The 19,976-nt window shown below is 41.9% G+C and overlaps 1 protein-coding gene across 1 annotated transcript; it reads left to right on the top strand.

Moving 5' to 3' along the window:
• Positions 1 to 355: 355 nt before the first annotated feature.
• On the top strand, positions 356 to 19,845 carry LOC140371904 (protein Dok-7-like). The gene is made up of 12 exons (XM_072459139.1): positions 356 to 558; positions 658 to 703; positions 1,494 to 1,724; positions 3,934 to 4,134; positions 8,398 to 8,517; positions 11,803 to 11,901; positions 11,982 to 12,871; positions 14,288 to 14,336; positions 15,671 to 15,753; positions 15,874 to 15,943; positions 17,442 to 17,621; positions 18,869 to 19,845. The coding sequence occupies exons 1-12, from the start codon at positions 505 to 507 to the stop codon at positions 19,003 to 19,005; spliced, it is 2,160 nt and encodes a 719-aa protein (XP_072315240.1). The 5' UTR covers positions 356 to 504; the 3' UTR covers positions 19,006 to 19,845.
• The last annotated feature ends 131 nt before the right edge of the window (positions 19,846 to 19,976 follow it).

Here is a 19,976-nt window from a genome sequence, read left to right as displayed (position 1 = left end):
TTTGAAAAAAACTTGCTGACTTAATACATTTAAATCAGTCATAAAACTAACTTCCAGTTAAACTAAAGAGCGTTTACATTTTTAAAAGAAAGGTTCATTTTATAGGGCTAATTAAAATATGTGATATGATATGTTACACTGAGAGTATTTTAAATCGTTTTTTTAATATGTACAACTTAAAGTATTAATACTTTGTTATTTTTAAAAAATAAATATATTATTTTTCTTAGTTATTATAAGCCAATAGTTTGCGAACAAAGCAGCAGAATCTTGCCATATTGTGTCCATCAGCGGCAGCAGCAGGTGTCCTGGGACGGCCCAGGTGGCGTTGTGACGTCAGTGGGTGGACAGTCCATGGGACAGACAAACAAACTGCCTGTCATACCGTTTTCCATGTGCAGAGCTGGGGGCGAGTTTGCGCCTCGCGAACCAAGAGCGCAGCTATTTTGAAAGTGACCCTCAGTCAGGCAGCGCCTCTGCAGCTGTCAGGAACCATGACTGAAGATGACGGATTCTGTGGTCGTGGAGGGATATGCCAGACTCAGAGACGGGAAAAAGGTTCATATCCACTTTAGAAATGTCGATGGATTTGGAACAATTAAGTTTACTCAGTTTAATCAGAACTGAAGGTTTGTGCGCTTTTGTTTTTTTCCGCAGTGGAAAACTAGATGGATCGTTCTCCGCAAGCCATCGCCTGTTGCAGGTAAATCTGTCTCATTATTGTGCGCGTCAACAAAGTTTGTTTGCCATTTATTCCAAGTGCTGAGCACGTGCTGCAGGCCGCTGTGGCGTAAACAAGCGCGCGCGGACGCCGCTGCGTCACTATGCGTCTTTATTTCTGAGTCTTGTAAGGATGTGGTTTTATGTTTTGGGACAGATCTGTCTTTTCTATGATCGAAGTCTTCAGAATGTGTTATTTTAGTGGCCAATTTGGCAAAAGAGGACAGTGAATAATGCTGAAGGTCTACGCATTTCCATCCCAGAATGAAAGAGGTTTTGGCCTCTATAATAAAGTGTGTGGTGCAGTGGAGAGGTCTGTGTAGCTCCAGAGCTCCACATTCCTCACAGGTCTGACTGAGGCTGTGCATCTTTGATGTGGCTGTTATCACAGCTGCCTGTGCTCATGCCTCAGCTATGCGCATTAAGAAGCGTGTGAAGGAGAGACCAGCACTCACCCCTGTTTGGTCAGTTGACACTGAATGTTGCCAAAAGTGCCAAACATCCTGATGACCTGCCATTACATTTCAATTACACTTTATCAAACGTTCAAATTGGAACTAGAACTACAATCTGCTTGTAATTTTTATAACTCAGGGTTCCAGAGGCTACAGCTGCACAGGACTGTCTGTCAGCAGTGTGTGAGGTTGTGCAACTAACTCTGCTTCCTGCAGACAGACGATGAGTGCTTGTCCCAGTCAAGTTTATTTCCCATGCCATGTCCTTCTTACAGAATGTACAGTAAATGTGTAGATTCACCTTTTGGATTTCCACAGATTGCCTTGTGCTGCTGGTTTATAAAGACAAATCTGAGCGGGCCCAGGGGAACAGAGATCGGGCCAGTGTGACCCTGGAGGAGATCTGTGGTGTGGAGACGGGACAGTGTTTTGAGGGCGTAGCCTTCACTCTGACCATCCTGTGCCTGAATCAGTGTTCTCTGCTGGGCTTCGACTCCAAAGAGGCTCTGCTGGGCTGGGAGGCCCGGCTCAGATACAGCCTGGGGGAAGGTTAGACGCACACAGCACCTCTCATGCCACTCTGCTTTGTACCTGACAGCGCTGCTCCGTGTGGTGCAAGCTCCTCAACCAGATTAGGTTATGATATCTCACAGTGGAAGTAACAGAAAAAACAACTCCAAAATATGAGGATTTATATATGTGCCTGTTTTCCCTCCAATCTATGAATGATAATCTGCACATAAACAGCCACAGTGGAGAGGCTTGATTTATGAACACCTTAAAGCTGATCATTAGTTCTTAGCCTGTCTCTGTGGATATACAGCTTGACTCATGATTTATTTAAGCACAAGGGAACAGTAGGCCAACTCTAAAGATAAAGTATTACATAAAACAATTCCCAAAACCCAGTGAAGGAAAATAAATCATAAAGAAAAAACAACAAAAACATTGCCAAGTTGTTAAAGTTGATGAAAATGTCCTTTTGTAACGGCATTTAAATTACAAAGGGGTATTTTTAACAGTAAACTTAAGATCGTTTTGTGATTTGAGATAAACAAACCATAGTGGATTGTAGTTAAAGATCGTAGTTGGAGGCAATGGTCCAAACAAATGTGAAAGCCGATCGAATGTGGGCCAGAGGGGCATTTGGAGAGGCAGAGGACATGGGTTAAAGACATTGCTTTGCTGTGTTTTGTCAGCGCGCTCCTTGAGTACACAATATGTTTGAAAAGGGCCCTCGGCGTCTGTGTGTGGTCTCTGACTATGGAGCGGGGCCAACAGTGGACATGTCACCTGCCCGCGCGGGCCCCGAGCCACTGTCCACACGGCTTTTATTGGGCTTTGTCACACCAAATAAATCTCAGCTGCACCTGAGGGATGACAAGGGCCACATGGCAGAGTTTTCCTCACCGCTGCCTCCCAATAGTGTCGCCTGGTTTTGTTCGGGCTGATTTACCTCATCGCATTCGTTTTTTTCCATGTTCTTTGTCTCACAAGTTTAAGTTTAATATGAGATAAAAAACACTATAATAATTAAGTCATCTCTATGAGGTTCAAGCAAATATCCATACTCATATTCAGTCTTCAGGCTTAATGTGTAATATTATAAACAGTAACAGCTGAACTGCACTGAAATGATGTGTATTTGTTTGGATTACATGATCATTTATGGCATTGGGAGAACAAGAGACCTGCTTAGTGTGCACATGGGTGTTTTGCTCTTCAAGTTTAATTAGCCGCAACCCTCCTCAGTCTAAGACAAAGAAGTGTGATTGCTTTTGGCTTTAATTCAGAAAACGCCCAGGGATTTCCCTCCAGTTGTATGCAGCTGTTTGTACGTGTCAATCCAGCCGACAATTTGTAACTTTATATTCTTTTTAAACATCTATTCAGCTCCCAACTCTGCTGTTTGCCACTCGACTCGACAAATGACAAAACACTGCATATCAGACAGGAGATTATGAATGGAACAAATACTGCCAAACTTAATCCTCAATGATCAGACAGGATTCATTAACAAACGACAAACGCAAGACAACACAAGACGATCCTTACACATAATGAGGCAAATACAAAAACAACAAAATAAAGCTGTAATAATTAGTTTGGAGGCTGAGAATGATTTGATTCTGTAAGATGGCCATATTTAAGTGCTATACACATTTCAAATCGATGAGTTAATTATAAAAAATAATGGGGCAGGGCTGTGCCTGGTCACCCCTCCTGTTTGCTTTGCATTTGGAACCATGGCCCAATTTATTAGACAATCAAAAACAATTCACGGTGTTACAATTGATGGGACGGAACATAAAATACCTTGCTATGCAGATGATGTTCTATTATATTTGACCAAACCAGAAATTTAAATGACATATGGAATCTCTTAGATATTTAGAGACCTGTTAACAACAAAAAATGATACCCCTCTTTTTACTACTGTAAAAAAGGTCTTGAAAAAGATAAGATAAGATAACCTTGTAACCTTGTCCCCTGCTTCAGTTTAAATCAAAGGATTGAAACTATAAAAAGGAATGTTTTGCCTAGATTTCTCTATCTGTTCCAAACTCTTCCACTTTCCATCCCCAACTGGCAATCACAAGATTTATATGGCAAGGAAAGTATCCAATTCAAAGCTTTAGAGCTATCAAAAGAAAAAGGAGATTGCACATAATATGGTGTAAAATGATGTATTTAGTCCGTAGTGCCGTGTACAATTTGCAGTGGAAAGTCATAAATAGCTTCTCGGCGCTCTCCTCAGTCCACAGATTCTGTGTGGCTGTTTTACCTGGGACCAAGTTGGAGACTGGACCTGCCACTCTTCACCTGTGCAACAACCTGCTGGCTCTGGCTCGGGACGTCCCACCGGTCATCATCGGCCACTGGAACCTCCCCGACCTGCGCCGCTATGGACCAGTGCCCAACGGATTTGTGTTTGAGGGAGGCACCAGATGTGGATACTGTAAGTTTAAAACTGATGCAGCTTAAACATATTTTGTCATATCTTCATTCATAGGATAGATGGGTGAAGTGGGTAAAGCAGGATTCATTTCCAAATTAACTATAACGTAAATTAATGTCCCAGGAGTTAGGTTCTCCACTAGAGCAAAGAAAAGGTACAAACATAAGTTGCCCAGTCATTTCAAATACTTTTGGTTTTCGTGTAGGACTGGGCACGTAATCATATTTGAATGAAGTTTATTGAGTTAATTCCAGTCATTTCTAATTGTCAGTGATCAGCTTGGCTCTTTTGACTCGCGTCGACAGCCAATTTGTGGTTTGGAGCAGAGTTGTGACTTTGGGGGAATAAATTGGATTGTTTCTTGTGAAAAAAAGCAGTGTTGTTTATTGTTCATGAATTATGAAAATAGTCATTGTTCAATATGAGGGTGAAAATTATAATCTCTTTGTCACTAGTTTAGTAACAACTGTACTTTCACTGCGTTCTTATCAACTCGTGGCAGAAATGTGTGTCAAAAGTAAAATAGAGTGACGTTTCTGTTCATATTATCGCTAATTAGAGCAGTGGACGTGGGAGCTGTGTTTTTGTGTCTTTCTCAAATAAATGAAATCATCACAGCCAGAGAGATGAATCACTCGTGGCTTTGAGTCAATAGTGAAAGAGAAGCTCGGAGGAACAGACTGTCCTTGTAAAATAATGTAACTGTGTCCGAGGGAATAAAGTAGGCATCCAAAATGATCATTGTGTTGTTTTGGTAGAACCAGTCCAAACCAACACGGGCCATAACAAATATCGATGCGATTAGAGTTGCAATTTATGTATTAAATAGGACTAAATCAACATTAAACCAGATAAAATGTACTGAAAAAACTGTATAAATTATTTCCAGATAAAAAATCGCATCAATACAAGGGGATATTTGCATGGAATATTATTTACTTGCTATTTTCTTGTTGTCTAGTTCATTATTATTGTGATATATTGTGCTGCTCAAAAGTACAACATTAATCTCACAGGCACAATTTGATTCTTTCCACCCATTAAAATATCAATGCTTGGAGGCTTGTCTCCTATCTGCTTTGTTGAGTTATGTTGAGTTTTAAATGATTTATTATTATTAAAAACTTCCTGTCAGTTAAGCCAGCTCCCAAGAGCCATGAATCATTTATGTCCGTCAAAAGATTCATGGAGTAACAAAATGAGAATACAGAATCATCTAACAGCCGCCGGGATAATATTTGAATCTTCTTTGAAATCTTTAATGGTTTGTCATTTCACACTTTTCGAGAAGTTTCAGTCATTAAAAATGCCTCTCCCTTTTCTGACATCGGGTCCAGTTTATGCGACGTTCCTCCACTTTCTCTCACATCCCACATCTGGACTCTCGGCGTTTATGAAGCACATAAACAACATTCTAGCTTGTGCTATTTGAAGATTTCCCATTTTGCAGATAGTACCATGCAGTTGTATCTCCCAATGTCCTTGTGGCGGAAAAAAAAATATGTGTTATAAACTTTTATGAGGTAGCCGAAGGATGAATTATTACAGCTGCTCCACTGCTGGGTCTCAGTGTTTTTTTGATTTGATTTCATATTTTTGATTAGGTTTCATCGTTAACGGTCGACAGGCACTGCATTTATAGACATTATTCTTTTTACTTGATATACATAAGAGCATTAAATCAATAAACAGTACATATTTATGCAGAAGCAACAGGTGGAGCACTAAACCAGTCAGTTGTATGTCATATTCATGTGCATGCAACTGATGTAATAAGAGTGTTTTGTTTTGTTTACTTACTTACCATTAGTATTAGTATTATTTAGTCTTATGCTTTTATTTTATTTTGTTTTATTTTGTTTTATTTTCATTTTCATTTTCATTTTCATTTTCATTTTCATTTTCATTTTCATTTTCATTTTCATTTTTATTTTCATTTTCATTTTCATTTTCATTTTCATTTTCATTTTCATTTTCATTTTCATTTTCATTTTCATTTTCATTTTCATTTTTATCTTTTTTATCTTTTTATCTTTTTATCTTTATCTTTATCTTTTTATTTTATGTTATTTATTTATCTTTTTTCCTCCATTCCCTATTAAGATATGAGAGGAGTTTTGTTAATAAGAGTTTTTTGTTTTGTTTATAAGAGTTCTTCTATTAGTAGAAAAAGCTTCAGTTGTAGTCATCTGGACTCAGTTTGAAAAAATAGACGTTTCGACTCATCCAAGAGTCATTGTCAATAAAAGAATTTAGATCGAGAACTCCGATATTAATACTGTTCTGTGGTAAGACCCGCCCATTGGGAGGAGCCTTCCTGAAGTAGAAAGAGTTGTTTGTTTCAACAGAAACTCCCCCCTTGTATCTACCGAGCTAGCCTATTCAGAATCTTAATGGGCTATTAGAATCCTCTTTGTCTTTGTGAGACCCTGGCTCAACCACCCTTAGTACCTGATTAGCATCTAAATGTCCTGGTCCTGGTCCTCTACCTTTCCAGGGGTTCAGTAACCCATTATAAATAACAGGAAGATTAAACCTTAGCCCTCCATTTCTGTTTAAAGAAGGTCTTTCTTTTTTAACAAAAATAGCTTCCTTGACTCCTCTTTCAAACCATCTTTTCTCCCTGCTTAAAACCTTCACATCACCGTCTTCAAACGAGTGATTAGAGGCTTCAAGATGGAGATGCACGGCACTCTGTGGTCCTGAACTTGTATTTCTTCTGTGCTGATAAAGCCTCTTGTGTAGCCTCTTGTGTAGCCTCTTGTGTAAACAACTCTTTCTACTTCAGGAAGGCTCCGCCCAATGGGTGGGTCTTACCACAGAACAGTATTAATATCGGAGTTCTCGATCTAAATTCTTTTATTGACAATGACTCTTGGATGAGAGTCGAAACGTCTATTTTTTCAAACTGAGTCCAGATGACTACAACTGAAGCTTTTTCTACTATGGAACACGCCTGGACGAATGAGGGATTACACCGACATAGTTCTTCTATTAAAATAAACTTCCTATAAGTTATCTGTCCTTTCCCTCTATATCTACTGCGTTATAACACCGAAACTTCCCCATGTGTTGACATAAAAGGAATATCTTATCTTGAACTGTCTAAATTTGAGGTAAAAGGAGTGATAGTTTTCGCTCTGAAGGGTATTTAAAGGGACATGACCGCTGGATTTGAGAGAGACGTGTGCTACAAATAAGTGGCTGTGATTGTTTCCTGCTGCGCTCTGTGGAAAACATGCACAGTTGTCCTGCACGACCTGAACGAAAGCTTGGCGTCACGTGTCATCTCAAGACACGTTGACCATGTTCCAGCTTTCTGTTACGGAGGACGCGTCAACATTCCATATATATGTCGAGCTCTATTGTTAATTTACTTGATATGGCAATGATATGTAATCGTTCCTGCGCTCCATCTGAAACTATGCAGATCAACGACTAATGCAATGATGAAAAATGATTGTCTGGACGATGGACGGACTCTAAAAGCATGAACGAATAATGCACATTTATAATACATGTGATTTGCTGACGCAAATGTTATTGCCTGGGTGCGAATAGTGTCGATTGGTTCTTACACTTCCCACTTGCCCAGCACCTCTTGGCACTTCACAGATGGAATCAGAGAAGTTATTTTTCATTTTCCGCCCAGACTAATGACTTAACTCACCGCCTGTTGTGCGCCGTGCGTCTCTCTGGGGGTCTTTATGTTCCTTTTGTGGGGCACCTGAGGCTCGACCGAACCCCGCCATTCCTAAAAACTGACGCAAATGAGTTTCCTGCAATTAAACCGTATGCGAACTGCTAAGAAAATAAATGACAATGCATCATTTAGTTGGATCAGACACACTTTGCGTCTGACCTTTTGACCCGGGCAGTCCTGGGAATAATATATGCACTGTCAGGAGATCTGTGACGTCGTGACCTCCGCTCTTCACGCGGTTTATTCGTGGAATCTGATTTTGAACAAAGACGATGACAGCTTCTCGTTTTCCTGTGTCAACCGTGGCCATTTTCACCTGTTGTCCTAAAATATTTACGCCTCATACAAGTCTCACGAGGAAGAGATATGTGTATTTATACGGCGCCTTTCATGCACCGATTAGAGACAACTCTGCTTTCAATCCACCGGTCAATTCACTTTCAATACATTACCATCTGTCTCATTCCTATCACTATCTGGTCGGTCAAAGTGCTACCGACACCTGACCTATCTATACTTTTATACTTCTAAATGACACTATTCCTGTATTTCTTTTCCAGGGGCTGGAGTGTTTCTTGTTGCGTCCGGAGAAAGTGAGCAGATCAGTTTCCTGTTCGACTGCGTGGTCCGCGGCGTCTCTCCCACCAGAGGCCCATTTGGACTCAAGCCAGTTCTGCCAGGTCTGTACCTCCACACTCGCTCGCTCGCTCACTCGATCACTCGCTCGATCACTCACATCAGCAGGACTTAGAATAGGGAACAGTTAATAGCCTGTAGCCGGGTTCGCAAACAACTCAGACTTGCCTTCTAAGTACTATTTTGTGTTGCTCCTGGGCTGTCTTATAATAATCGGATGGCTTCCTGGAATTAGCCCATTTTAGGTCGAGTTAGTCAGAGGATTTGTGTGCTTTGATGTGCCGAAATTATGACTGACAGCTGTTTTATGTAATTGGTTAACCTTTGGACACGATTTCAGCCCGACGTCCTCAGCCTGACTTAGGTGTACTGAGTTTAGATTAAGCCTTTCGGTCACTGTCAGTACCTGCACCTGGAGTATATGACATTATTGTGTAAATTTAGCCGAAGTTTAACAACACTAAGGGCAGAACAATATGGCGCACATTTTTAAAAGTCACATTAATGTTCTACTATGTGACAGATTTGGCCCGTGAATGTAACTTGTATTTGTGCATCAGAACGAGGGGGTAAATTGTTGTCTAACCGATCAAAATAATGAGGATCCTGTCCACCCTCTTTGTCCTGTTATGGCGCAGCCTGACAGCATGTGGTCGGTTTGTTGCTGAAAATAAGGTTATTATCTGATGCATCATTCACTGACATTTCAATCATGTTAACGATGTTACATGATGACGGTACATTAGGACTGCTTTTACTGTAAATTAAATCAAACTTTTCTTTTTGGTAATTTAGGTAAATTTGCTGACAATAAATCAACCAAGCCAATGTACTTCATTTGTTAAGCCGTATTAAAGGGACGAGTTGCATCAATAAAGCCTTTGGCGTAACACAAATCAACAAGCTTAATATGTTCTTAATATTATGTTTTCATTACATGCCGAAAGCAGAATTACTCATAAGGCAGAGAGCATTGGTGTGTGTTTTATGTTGCACCGATGACAATAGACCTTTTCTGATTCTGATAATAAGTCAAATACTAGCACAACTGCATTTTGTTACGTAACAAAGGTGGTATGTTCTTATTAAGAAATCTGACTTTGTGTTAATGCATGAGATTCAGCCAGAGAAACCACATTTACATATGTGAAGAAGCTGAGCAGGCACACAGTCTCCTCCAGGAAACCCTTTGTTTGTCTGTATCCGTCTCCAAGTGTGAAATTTAATCATGTGGCTGTGAACAAAAGTCACTCTGCTCCATATCTATGTGTAACAACGAATAAACCTGATTCTATTACATAACTCACAGAGGCTCGGAAATTGATCTTTATTAGGCTACCCCAAATAAATTGTCTGTTTGCTGTAACCCGAGTCAACATTTTTTAAGTGGGTCGGACGGTAGGCAAATTCTTATTTCTTTTACTTTGAAGGCACAAAAAAAGATCCAAATTTTGTCATTTTTTGAGTCGTAGTGACCACCAGGGGTCAGGCTTCAACAGTCAATGACGGAAAACGTCTCTATCAACCCGATCAAGAGACTAAATCTCACAATTTTAAGATATTTCAATCGACCTTTTGTACGCCACTATCCTTTATTTTGGTAGCGAAGGCGACCGGGAGGAACATGCGGGGGACACGGGCGCCGCCATGTTTGTTGTGATGACGCTGCTGGGCGTGTTTCAATCCCAGAATACATTTGCGTAAGTCAAATTTCACACCCTGACAGAGAAACACATGTCCTATGGAGAGTTCAGTGGCGTCGACAGAGTTAAACCAACTTTTATAAAACAATGTGACGGCTCCCATGCGCGCTCTGCTTTGTTGCAGACGCATGTGGAATACTGAAAATGATGACGCATGGTGTGATATCAGTCGTTTGAGATGAAAGACAGGTTAATCAGCGAGATAAAAATATTCGACACGGCGGTTCAGGAAAGACCGGTCGATGAGTCTGCGAAATAATTGAAAAAATAAAAGATTTTGACTTTTTTTCAACAAAATGCTGATATTTTTTTTTCAGTCGGCTAGTTTCATAGCGGGTCGGTCGGGTTATGGCAAACAGACATATTATTTTGCCTAGCCTTATCGATGTATATTTTCCACAACAGGGTCATAAAAAGGGCTTGAACTTTTAAATAGTTTAGATAAGTAATTGTGTAGTAAATGTGCTGCCAAGGGCTCAAGGAGAGGGTAGTTTGTATTTCATAACCTTATAAATGTAACCAAAACTGTTTTTAATTATTTGTCTGCTCCGCCTGCTGACTACTTTCAACACCATTTCTCCCCACGCTAGCACTTTTAAAGATTTCTCTCACCCGCTCAACGACTTACGATACTTTGCGATACGTAGCTGCAGAGTTGTGCTGCGGAGGTGGATATTCTAGTTTCCACACATCGCGCCGTCCAATCACACGCTGAGCTCATGGCCCTATTATTGTAGCCTGTAGTAGAATAAATAGCTGGGACGATGTCAGGAGGGGGGCGGGGGTCAAAGTCACCGTCCGCACCAGCAGAGAAGCCAAAGCGCGCTAATCACGGCGAGCATGTCTGAAACCTCATCCCCGGATTCCAGCGCCCTCCCCCCTCGCTCTCTGTAGCGCCGCGCTGCTCTGCACACAGCTGATCAACCAAGGCCTTATTTATCATACTTGACTTCGAAAAGTTGCAGCAATCGGTGTTTTGGTAAATGTCAAATTGCTTTCCTCAACATTTGCCTGTGTTTTTGACAGAAATATTAAACACCAGCACCAGTAAGAAGGCTAACAAGGCATTTGCTATAGACAGGACAGCGTTTAATCTAGGCGATGACAACCAAAATCTATAGAACTGGTCTTCAAAGTGTTACGTAAGGTTAAGTGTCGCTACATTTTGCTGTATCATAATATCAAGTCCCCACAATACCTTTTGAATTAACTTAAGCAATGGAAGTTGTTGTTGTTTTGTAACAATGAGGTAGAGGACATTGGTTCCAGTTGTAAAGATCATATGTAAATGACCTTGATGTCAGGGCGTCTTACCAGACGTGTTGCCGTGCTATTTAAAACCGTTGTAGTGGCGCCCAAATACTGCAAGGTGTTTAACCTGTTAAACCCTTTCCTTCTGCTTTCAAAGGCCTGCTGTACGTGTTGCTCTATATTTATATAGAGTACAAAGCACTTTCAAAGGTGTTTCACACTATTTTACCTTCATTCTTTAGAGTCACAAAGGCTAAAAAAGATTGTAAACCATGAATAGAAAAAAATAATACAAAACTAATCAACATAGCCACGGTAGTATCCATTAACATGTCCATGCTTTAACAATGTTGACAATGTTTCTGTTCTTGACAGATCTCAATCAGAATCAGACAAATTCTGAAGAAAAGTTGAACCATGAAACTCAAGAGCTGGAGAAGCGTCTCAGCATGCTCTCTCACAGGAACAGCACAAGTCAGTGTTTTTAATCAAAACTCTTTATTTAGTCATGCTTAGGTTAAACTTGAAGTGAAAACTGCTTCATGTCCCTGCAGTCTCGTCAACCTCCTGCCCCTCTGCTGGAGGAGATGACCGCAGTATCTCTGGTTCGTCCGACACCTCAGACACAAGCCAGTCCGACTGCAGTATTGGCAGCCGACTGGTCATTTGGAGTGACCCAGCAGCCATGGAAAACTCTGGCCAGCTCAGCACAAAGTATCCTCCTCACAGCACAGAGAAGCTCTGCGTGAACCCTGGCGCAACGTCTCGGCCGGTGGTAAAGGTCCCGCGGCAGCTGCAGGAGATTGGCCGGCAGAGCTCGTCAGACAGCGGCATCGCCACTGGCAGCCACTCGTCCTACTCCAGCAGCTTCTCCTCCTACACAGGCAGCATGGACATTCACTCCACCGAGGACGGCTCTGTGCTCACACTGCCTCCACACTTAACTCAAGATCTGCATCCCTGTAGCTGTGCGGCTGCACCGGGACATGTGTACCAGGTGCCCAACTCTGTCAGGTACTTGTACGACACGCCCCGGAGCCTGCTACAGGACGGGCATGTAGGCGCGAATCAGGACAGTGAACCCTCGGACCTGAGCCAGGAGGGGACAGAACACAGCGGGCCCTCAGACCACAGCGGACCCTCAGATCTCAGCGAGCCTTCAGACCACAGTGGGCCCTCAGAGGTCAGTGGATCCTCAGAGGACAGCGGGCCCTCAGAGGATAGCGGGCCCTCAGCAGAGACTGAGACACAGTCCATTACTCCAGAGGAGCAGACTGAGCCCCCTGAGAGTCTGACAGTGACTGAACAAACAGAGCGGAGTCAGAAAAACAAAGTGGCGCCCTCTAGTGACAGTCTGCTCCCTGACCCCTGTAACATCTGCAGCTCCTTCACACCTGTCTACAAAGCCATCATCACTATCTGCTCAACATGCGGCGGGTACAAGGTGAGAGACACACAAATCTCTCACTTATGGTGTGCATATCATTTCATTTCAGAAATCTTAGTATGGCCATCTGTTTGAACCATGTTTCCAGTTTGCACAAAGATCCTCATACTTAACGGAGCAGGTTTTATTGACTTTGTATCATCTGCTGAGCTCCTCGTGTCTGACCTTTGTCTTGTACAGTTGAAGTGATGCTGCTCAGTGTTTGGTGTCAAAGCGACCAACAGGCCCACGGCCATCTGTCCATTCACTCAGCATTCATATTCACATATTCACATATTCACATATTCACTGAAAGCTGCAGTGTGCTAACCTGCAGTATTTTGCAGACTGAAGATGTGACAGTGTTAGTATCAATAAACCACTTACACAGTAAACATAGTCGTTTAGTCTTGTTTTTAAAGGGGACATATAATGCAAAATATAATGCAACTTTTGCTTTTAAACCTTGTTACAACCGTGTTCTCTCATCATTAGTTTACTCAAAGTTCTATTTTGATTGATTCATGCATGTTTTTGTAATCCTGTATTGTCCTGCACCTGAAGCCCAAGTTCCTGTCCCCTATCCTCGCCCACATCCTCATGCTTTGTTGCAATTAGTTGACAAATGATGATACTTCAGTTACAAATATAGAGTTAAAACAAATTTATGTAGCCACTTTTCAAATTTAAAAACATTTAAATGACAATCCACTGCTTGTTACAATGTGACCAAGAAGAGGGTGGGGCTTATCAGTTCTGCAGTTTTGAACAGGAAATCAATGGACCCATTTCTATTACTAAGCCGTTTTTTAAAGATTTTTGGGCCCGCAGGCTTTATTAAACAGGACAAAGAAGGGAGGACATGCACTAAATTGTCACAGTCGGGATTCAAACTCATAACACTGCACTTGGAGTCTGGCATACGTGTGTTGTGCCTTAACCACTCCACCACCGGGCAGCACACTAAGCTGTTTTAGATCAATATTGCAGTTGAACAAAATGATCCATCTGAAACATGCTCTTCAAGTGTGTTTTCGTTTGAACTTGCTCTCCACATGAAGCACAAAACCACTGGAAAACTGCCGAGTGCCTCCACACAATACTGTATCATTGTTACAGCCATTTCAGATCCAGACTTTGCACTTTTATCCCTGCTCCACATTCTCTCCTCAATGACAAAAGAAGTCAGTTGTCCTGTTGTACTGATAGTGATTCAGACTAGAAGCTTGTTTCTACTGTCCAAATACTGTGGCCTGCTTGAGTTGTGCTGCCAAACAGTTCATTATGATGTAATGGTTATGTGCTTACAGCTCCCTGGTGCACATAATCCTAAACTACTTCATCAAAAATCACTGGACTCACTATATTCAATTTATGCCAAGAAATACCAAATACCAAATGCCATAGAAATAAATAAATACAATGTTTTGTCAGGTGTCACCGTGCATTCCTCCAAGTGGAACAGCCACACAGCCATTACCGGGTAAGTCTGATCCATCGTTTAAATGCATGTTCTTTGGAAGTATTTTCATGCATGTTGGCAAAACAAAACCTGCTTCACCGCAGCGGCCACATCTAGTAAATGTAGATGAGTATATTGTCTGTGATGTTGGTATCGCAGCGAGCAGAACAATACAGGCGCGTGGATGGAGCAAGCCCAAGGCAAAGAGCGAAGATTCTCTCTCACCGAAGAAAGGGAGAGACAAGCTCGCCAGTCTCCTCGCCGACATATTAGGCTACTCAAGGAAGGTAGATGCTCATAAATCCAGCTCCTACGAATCTATGAGCCCCGCTTTTGGACTGAGACTCTGCAAATCCAGAGGCGTCCGGGTGCCGGGGATTTACGAAAACTGCGTGAGGTGTGAAGCAGACCGGTGTCCGCCTCTTCCTCGGCCTCCTCCCCCCGTCGTACTTCTGAACTGGAACGCATCCAGTCCTGCCCCGCCCAAACCGTCCGCCCCAGCACCGAGGACAAGCCAAGAGACGGTCACTGTCAAAGGCCTCGATCACAGCCGCGGATCCAAAACAAAGGAGGTCGCCAGTTCAACCCGGAGCGCTGAAGGTAAGGCCCGCGGGACAGTCGAGGCTCGGACACTGCACATCTCTGCCATTCTATTTCTGTTTTCTGGTACGAATCTTCTCTTCATCCTTTTCGAGATCTTTTTCTTGGAGCTTCCTGAAGACTTGTCACATTTTTCATAGCTGCTTTGTTTATCCACCTGCTTCTTCTCTCTGTTTGCGTGTTGTTAAAAAGCATGGTCGTTTTGCATGCCGTTGGTTTGTTTCCTGTCCTTTATCTTGTACTATCATCCATGACTGTGTAAGTAAGTAAGTAGAGCCAAAAATAGTAAGTAGAGCCAAAAATGATTCTCAAATAAATGTACCTCTACTTCAAAACAATATTACTGTAGTAGAAGTACAAAGTAGTGGTCTGTTATTCAAGAAAAAGTAAAAAGTATTTGGGGAAACCACTACTCGAGTATAACGTAACAGTGAGAATGTAACATCTGATTAATAATTTGGAGATATTGTAATTAGATTGACCAAAAAAAAGGATTTCTAAAGAATAAAATGTGTAAAGTTAAGGTGTAAGAAATAGGAAATTATGTTATCAAGCTTTTGTCACTTAATAGACTTATATACTCAATAGAAGGAGAAGTATTGTTTCAATTTAAAACCCTCTACTGCGCACCACTGGTCCACTTCTCTTACAGTGTGTCAGCTGTGCAATGAGGCTATATTTCTACAATCCGTTATTATGATTACTACTTGAGAGAGTGTTTGGTTTCACGGCTCACGCTTTATTGTTTTGACCAGATAAACATCCCTTTGGTAAAGACGAGCGGCGCAGAGCTGATTATGAAGTCATGGAAGCTCGAGCGCTGGAGAAGAGCTCAGAGGTAGATTTAGTCCCCCACAGGATTTGATACATATAATATTAATCTGTAATTTCATGAAACTGTCATGAAGATGTAAAATGACTGATTTTCTGTGGTAATAACCTGATCTGGGGTTTTCAGGGAGAAGAGAAAAGCAAGTATGAGTTAATGGGCAGCTGTGGCCATCAAAGGTTTTTCCAGGAGGCCGAAGGTGAGTTACAATGTTATACTATATAATAATAGTAATACAAAAACATTGAATGCTTATTGTTCTTGTCTTTAGTGAAGCTGCACTAGCTACTGTTTGACTGGTCTCTTGAATTTACCAAATACATTTACCAAGTGCGTAAACCGGCTGCATAATGACTTTGGATAAAAGATGACCACATACAAAATGCAGGACATTGTATTTGTATGTAAGTGAGTCAGGTTACCTCCACCTAACCCACACATATTTTTATGATTCCATGATCCACATGCTCTGATTTAAGGGGACAGATGTCAGGGGTTGTTTGGACATTTTGATCCCAGGTGCTGCCAGCACAGGGCAGCGGAGCCATCACTCATGTACAGCACCCTCACAGCTCAGCTCTTCAGTGTTCACATGACTCCCAGAACCACAAGACGTGTCCTGTTGAAGCCGAGAGTAGCTCTACTATAACTACTGTGCATGTGGCACCTCACACTAGGTCAGCTTTCAACTGCAACTGCCCCTTCACAGTCAGGCTATATCTACATTACTCACATGGTCCTTGTCTGACCGAAGCAGCAGGCCCGTGTCAATCTGTTTACAAAGCACTTTGTACAGTATAGCAGTTCAATTCAGTTCAATTATTTTTTGTAACGCTCAAAATCACAACAGCAGTTGCCTCGAAGCAGCAGTAGCAGACAGACTTTTGATATACTCTGGGTCAACTGAACATTGAAGAATAATGTTCTGCTTTGTATGTGTATCTTCACAGCGTGAAGACCCAAGGCTCTGTTACAGCAGCAGTCTTTAGAACATCCACATAACCAGAGGCAGTGTGTGGCTCTGATCAGTTTGGTGAGAGATGCTGCCAGAGGCTGTTCTGATCTGACAGCTCTAATGGCCCCTGACCAAAGAGCCTCTGCTGCGATTCATAGTTGAAGCCACTCACTTTTACAGTTTGACACAGTCATTTTTCAACAAGAGAAATGCCTTTTACAAAAGTTTTCAAACATTCTTTGGTCACATGTGCCCCAAAGTAATCCTGGCTGTGACAGATTCCCCCCCCAAAATGGAGAACGCGACAGTCCTAAGTGACTTTGTAGGAGCCTGTGATGTGGTGGTGGTTCATGTACTCTACTGTAGGTGAGACTTATGACAGGTGAAGCTTTCAGGGGAATCCTGTTGTCACAAGACATCTATCAAAGGCTGTTAACCAGGCTGACAGTGCACTTTAAGACCGCATTGTGGCTGTAATTTGTTTGACAGTGGATGGAGGCGGGGGACTTATTACCTCAGGTTGACATCTTGTCCAACAAGCAGATGATATATGCTTCTGGCTGCGGTTAAGTGCCATATAGATGTATTTATGTCAGACATGAGCTTCACTTAAAATGGCTGGAATTAATATTTTTGTATCATATTGTATGAGATACTTTGCCTGATGTTGAAACTTAAAACCTTGTGTGAGTTTTTCCAAAAAGCTTTAGATTTAACATGTACCATGTACTTTGACCTTTAGGGAACGTCTTTGTTTTCCCTCCTGACGCAGCAGGAGCAGACAGACTTCGCAGTGATGCAGTGACCTATGTGAACATCCCTGTTAGTCCCACGTCCAAGAAGCAGCTCAACTACATGGAGCTGGAGCTGCAGGAGACGGGCCTCGGGCCCCGGGGGACCGTCCCGCACCTGCCAGCTCAGAGTGAGCAGATACACTTCATGCCACTGCAGAAGATGAAGACATTATCCGCATGAAGAGTAGACAATAAACAAACATGACAGACAATAAACAAACATGACAGACAATAAACAAACATGACAGACAATAAACAAACATGACAGACAATAAACAAACATGACAGATTGATAATAGAGTCAGCATGTTGTCTCAAAGACATAATTCAAAGAGTTCAATTTGCGTGAATGGCACTAGCCCCACTAATTACTTTAAATAGTAACGTTGTAACACATACAGTTTGCATACCTAAGTGCAGCTTAAACATATTGACCTTGAGATACTTGTTCATCATGTGATCCTATCCTAAAGAACGATTATAGCGCCTTGTGTAACTACGGTGTGATTGTGTTATTTGAGTGAGCCTCAGCTGTGCTCGGCTCATGAGACGCTGCACTGGGCTGTAATTGACAGAGGAGGCGCCCATTTGCGTCAGAGCATTCAGAGATACAGACAGAGGTTAATCAAAGGAGTCAGTGCTCATTAAAGTGTCAGCTGGGAGGAGGTGTGGTCATCTTGGCACCGCGCGGGGTCAAAAGTCGGCCTCATTACGGCTGTGGAATCACTGATAGCACTCATCTTCAGAGCGTCATCTGAAACACGGCCGGGGACATTATCTTTGAGTGAGGCTTTTGTGCGTTGCGACGCTCACACCTCATTGTGATTTGATTTCACACGAGGAAAGTATTGCATTATGTTAATAGCACTGTGCTCGGGCCAGCGTTTGGTGCATCAGGAGAATCTTAACACCGGCGAATGAATGATTTGCATATGTTTCAGCTTGGCGCCGCATCTCGGTCACAAATGTTCAGCATTAGTTTGGCAGTGAGGGCAGACACCTCGCCCCCTGCACTCTGTGAGTCTGTTCCGCCTCAGACAGAAGGTCATTCAACTGACAGCCCAACTGCACTTTCTACTCGTCTCATTGTGTGAAATTAATTCATATTTTAACCGCAGTGGACTAGATTTGGAGGCTCCAATGGGCAGATTTCATTGCTTCTGTAACTCCACACACTGCTGGAAGAGTAGGTTATCACAAACTCATGGCACAATCCCAACTCTGTCCGCTTCACATGTATTTTTAGACATTCCATTATTCTCAAAGTTTGAATTCTGAAATGATAGAGTTAGATTGGACAGTTGTACAAAATAGTAAGCACCACTTGACAAATTCTTCGTCACTAGATTATTAATGCTCTTCTCTGTCGTTTCAGAAAAGTGCTCCACTAAATACGCTCAGATCGACATCACGGCGACGGAGACGGCTCACAAAGTGGGCACCCAGCATGCACTGGGCCGGCAGGAGGGGCTGCACACTCTGGAACTGAGACGGAAGGCTACGCCGCACTGAATCTAACCGTCACTCAAAACTGGGAAAACTGGGAAAACTAGAAACCTGAACTTCCTCTTGTTTTTCGTGTTGCTTTTGTACACTATCACCCCACGTTTGTGTCTGGAACAGGATCTTCTCGTGACGGACCCCAGAGCAAACGGACAGTTCAAAGCAGATTTATCCATTTGTTTCACAACACAATCAATGCAAACTTTTTTTTACTTTAGCTTAAGAGACGTCGGCACTTGCTCCACGTACCATAAACCCCCTAAGAAGCCCCCCCCACCGATTCTGAATACATTGCACTCATTTTGTATTCACTTACACTCTTCAAACGGAGCTAATCAGACCCAAATGTATAAACATGAGGAGAACAATCAGCTCTGCACATGTTCACAAAACGTCTCCTGTGCTACAAGACCAGGCTCATTCATGCAACATATATAGATTAGTAATACACATGCTATTTCCGTCTAATCCATGCTGATTATAATGAATTTAATGTAGAAACATCTCTCACAGCAACGGTTTTAGTCGTCATTTTGTTATAATAATGCACATTTTCATCTTACTGTATCTATAACTGATAATATGAACATCTTATATATATATTTAGTGTTACCTCTTCCTTCTAGTTTCATTTTTGTACATATTTTCTTTGAATAGTAAATGTACTGTCAGAGATGTGACATGTCAAAAAAACTGTACAGAAATATGAAAGCCTGTCTCCCGCGGCAAAATATTTCTTTGTAAATTATTTATACTTTTTGGATGTGTGTTCAGTTTGTAAATCTAGTAATGTACGGGACTTTACCCAGGGCATTTGTAAACCTCTTAAATAATAAATGGTAAACTACTGCTTGTATTGATGTGTCAAAAAATGTACAGCCAAGAAGCTTTAGTTTCACTTTCAAGGTTGTTTGTTGGTCTTTCAGCAAAACTCTGGGTTATATTTTGTATTGTTGGAAGAAAAAATTATAAACCAGCTT

This window comes from Eucyclogobius newberryi, unplaced genomic scaffold (assembly GCF_026437365.1).
Source record: "Eucyclogobius newberryi isolate DKJ021-1_F unplaced genomic scaffold, fEucNew1.0.hap1 SCAF_22, whole genome shotgun sequence".
NCBI classification, from domain to species: domain Eukaryota; kingdom Metazoa; phylum Chordata; class Actinopteri; order Gobiiformes; family Gobiidae; genus Eucyclogobius; species Eucyclogobius newberryi.
Note: the sequence above shows the minus strand (reverse complement) of the source record. Positions and strands in the feature narration are given on the sequence as shown.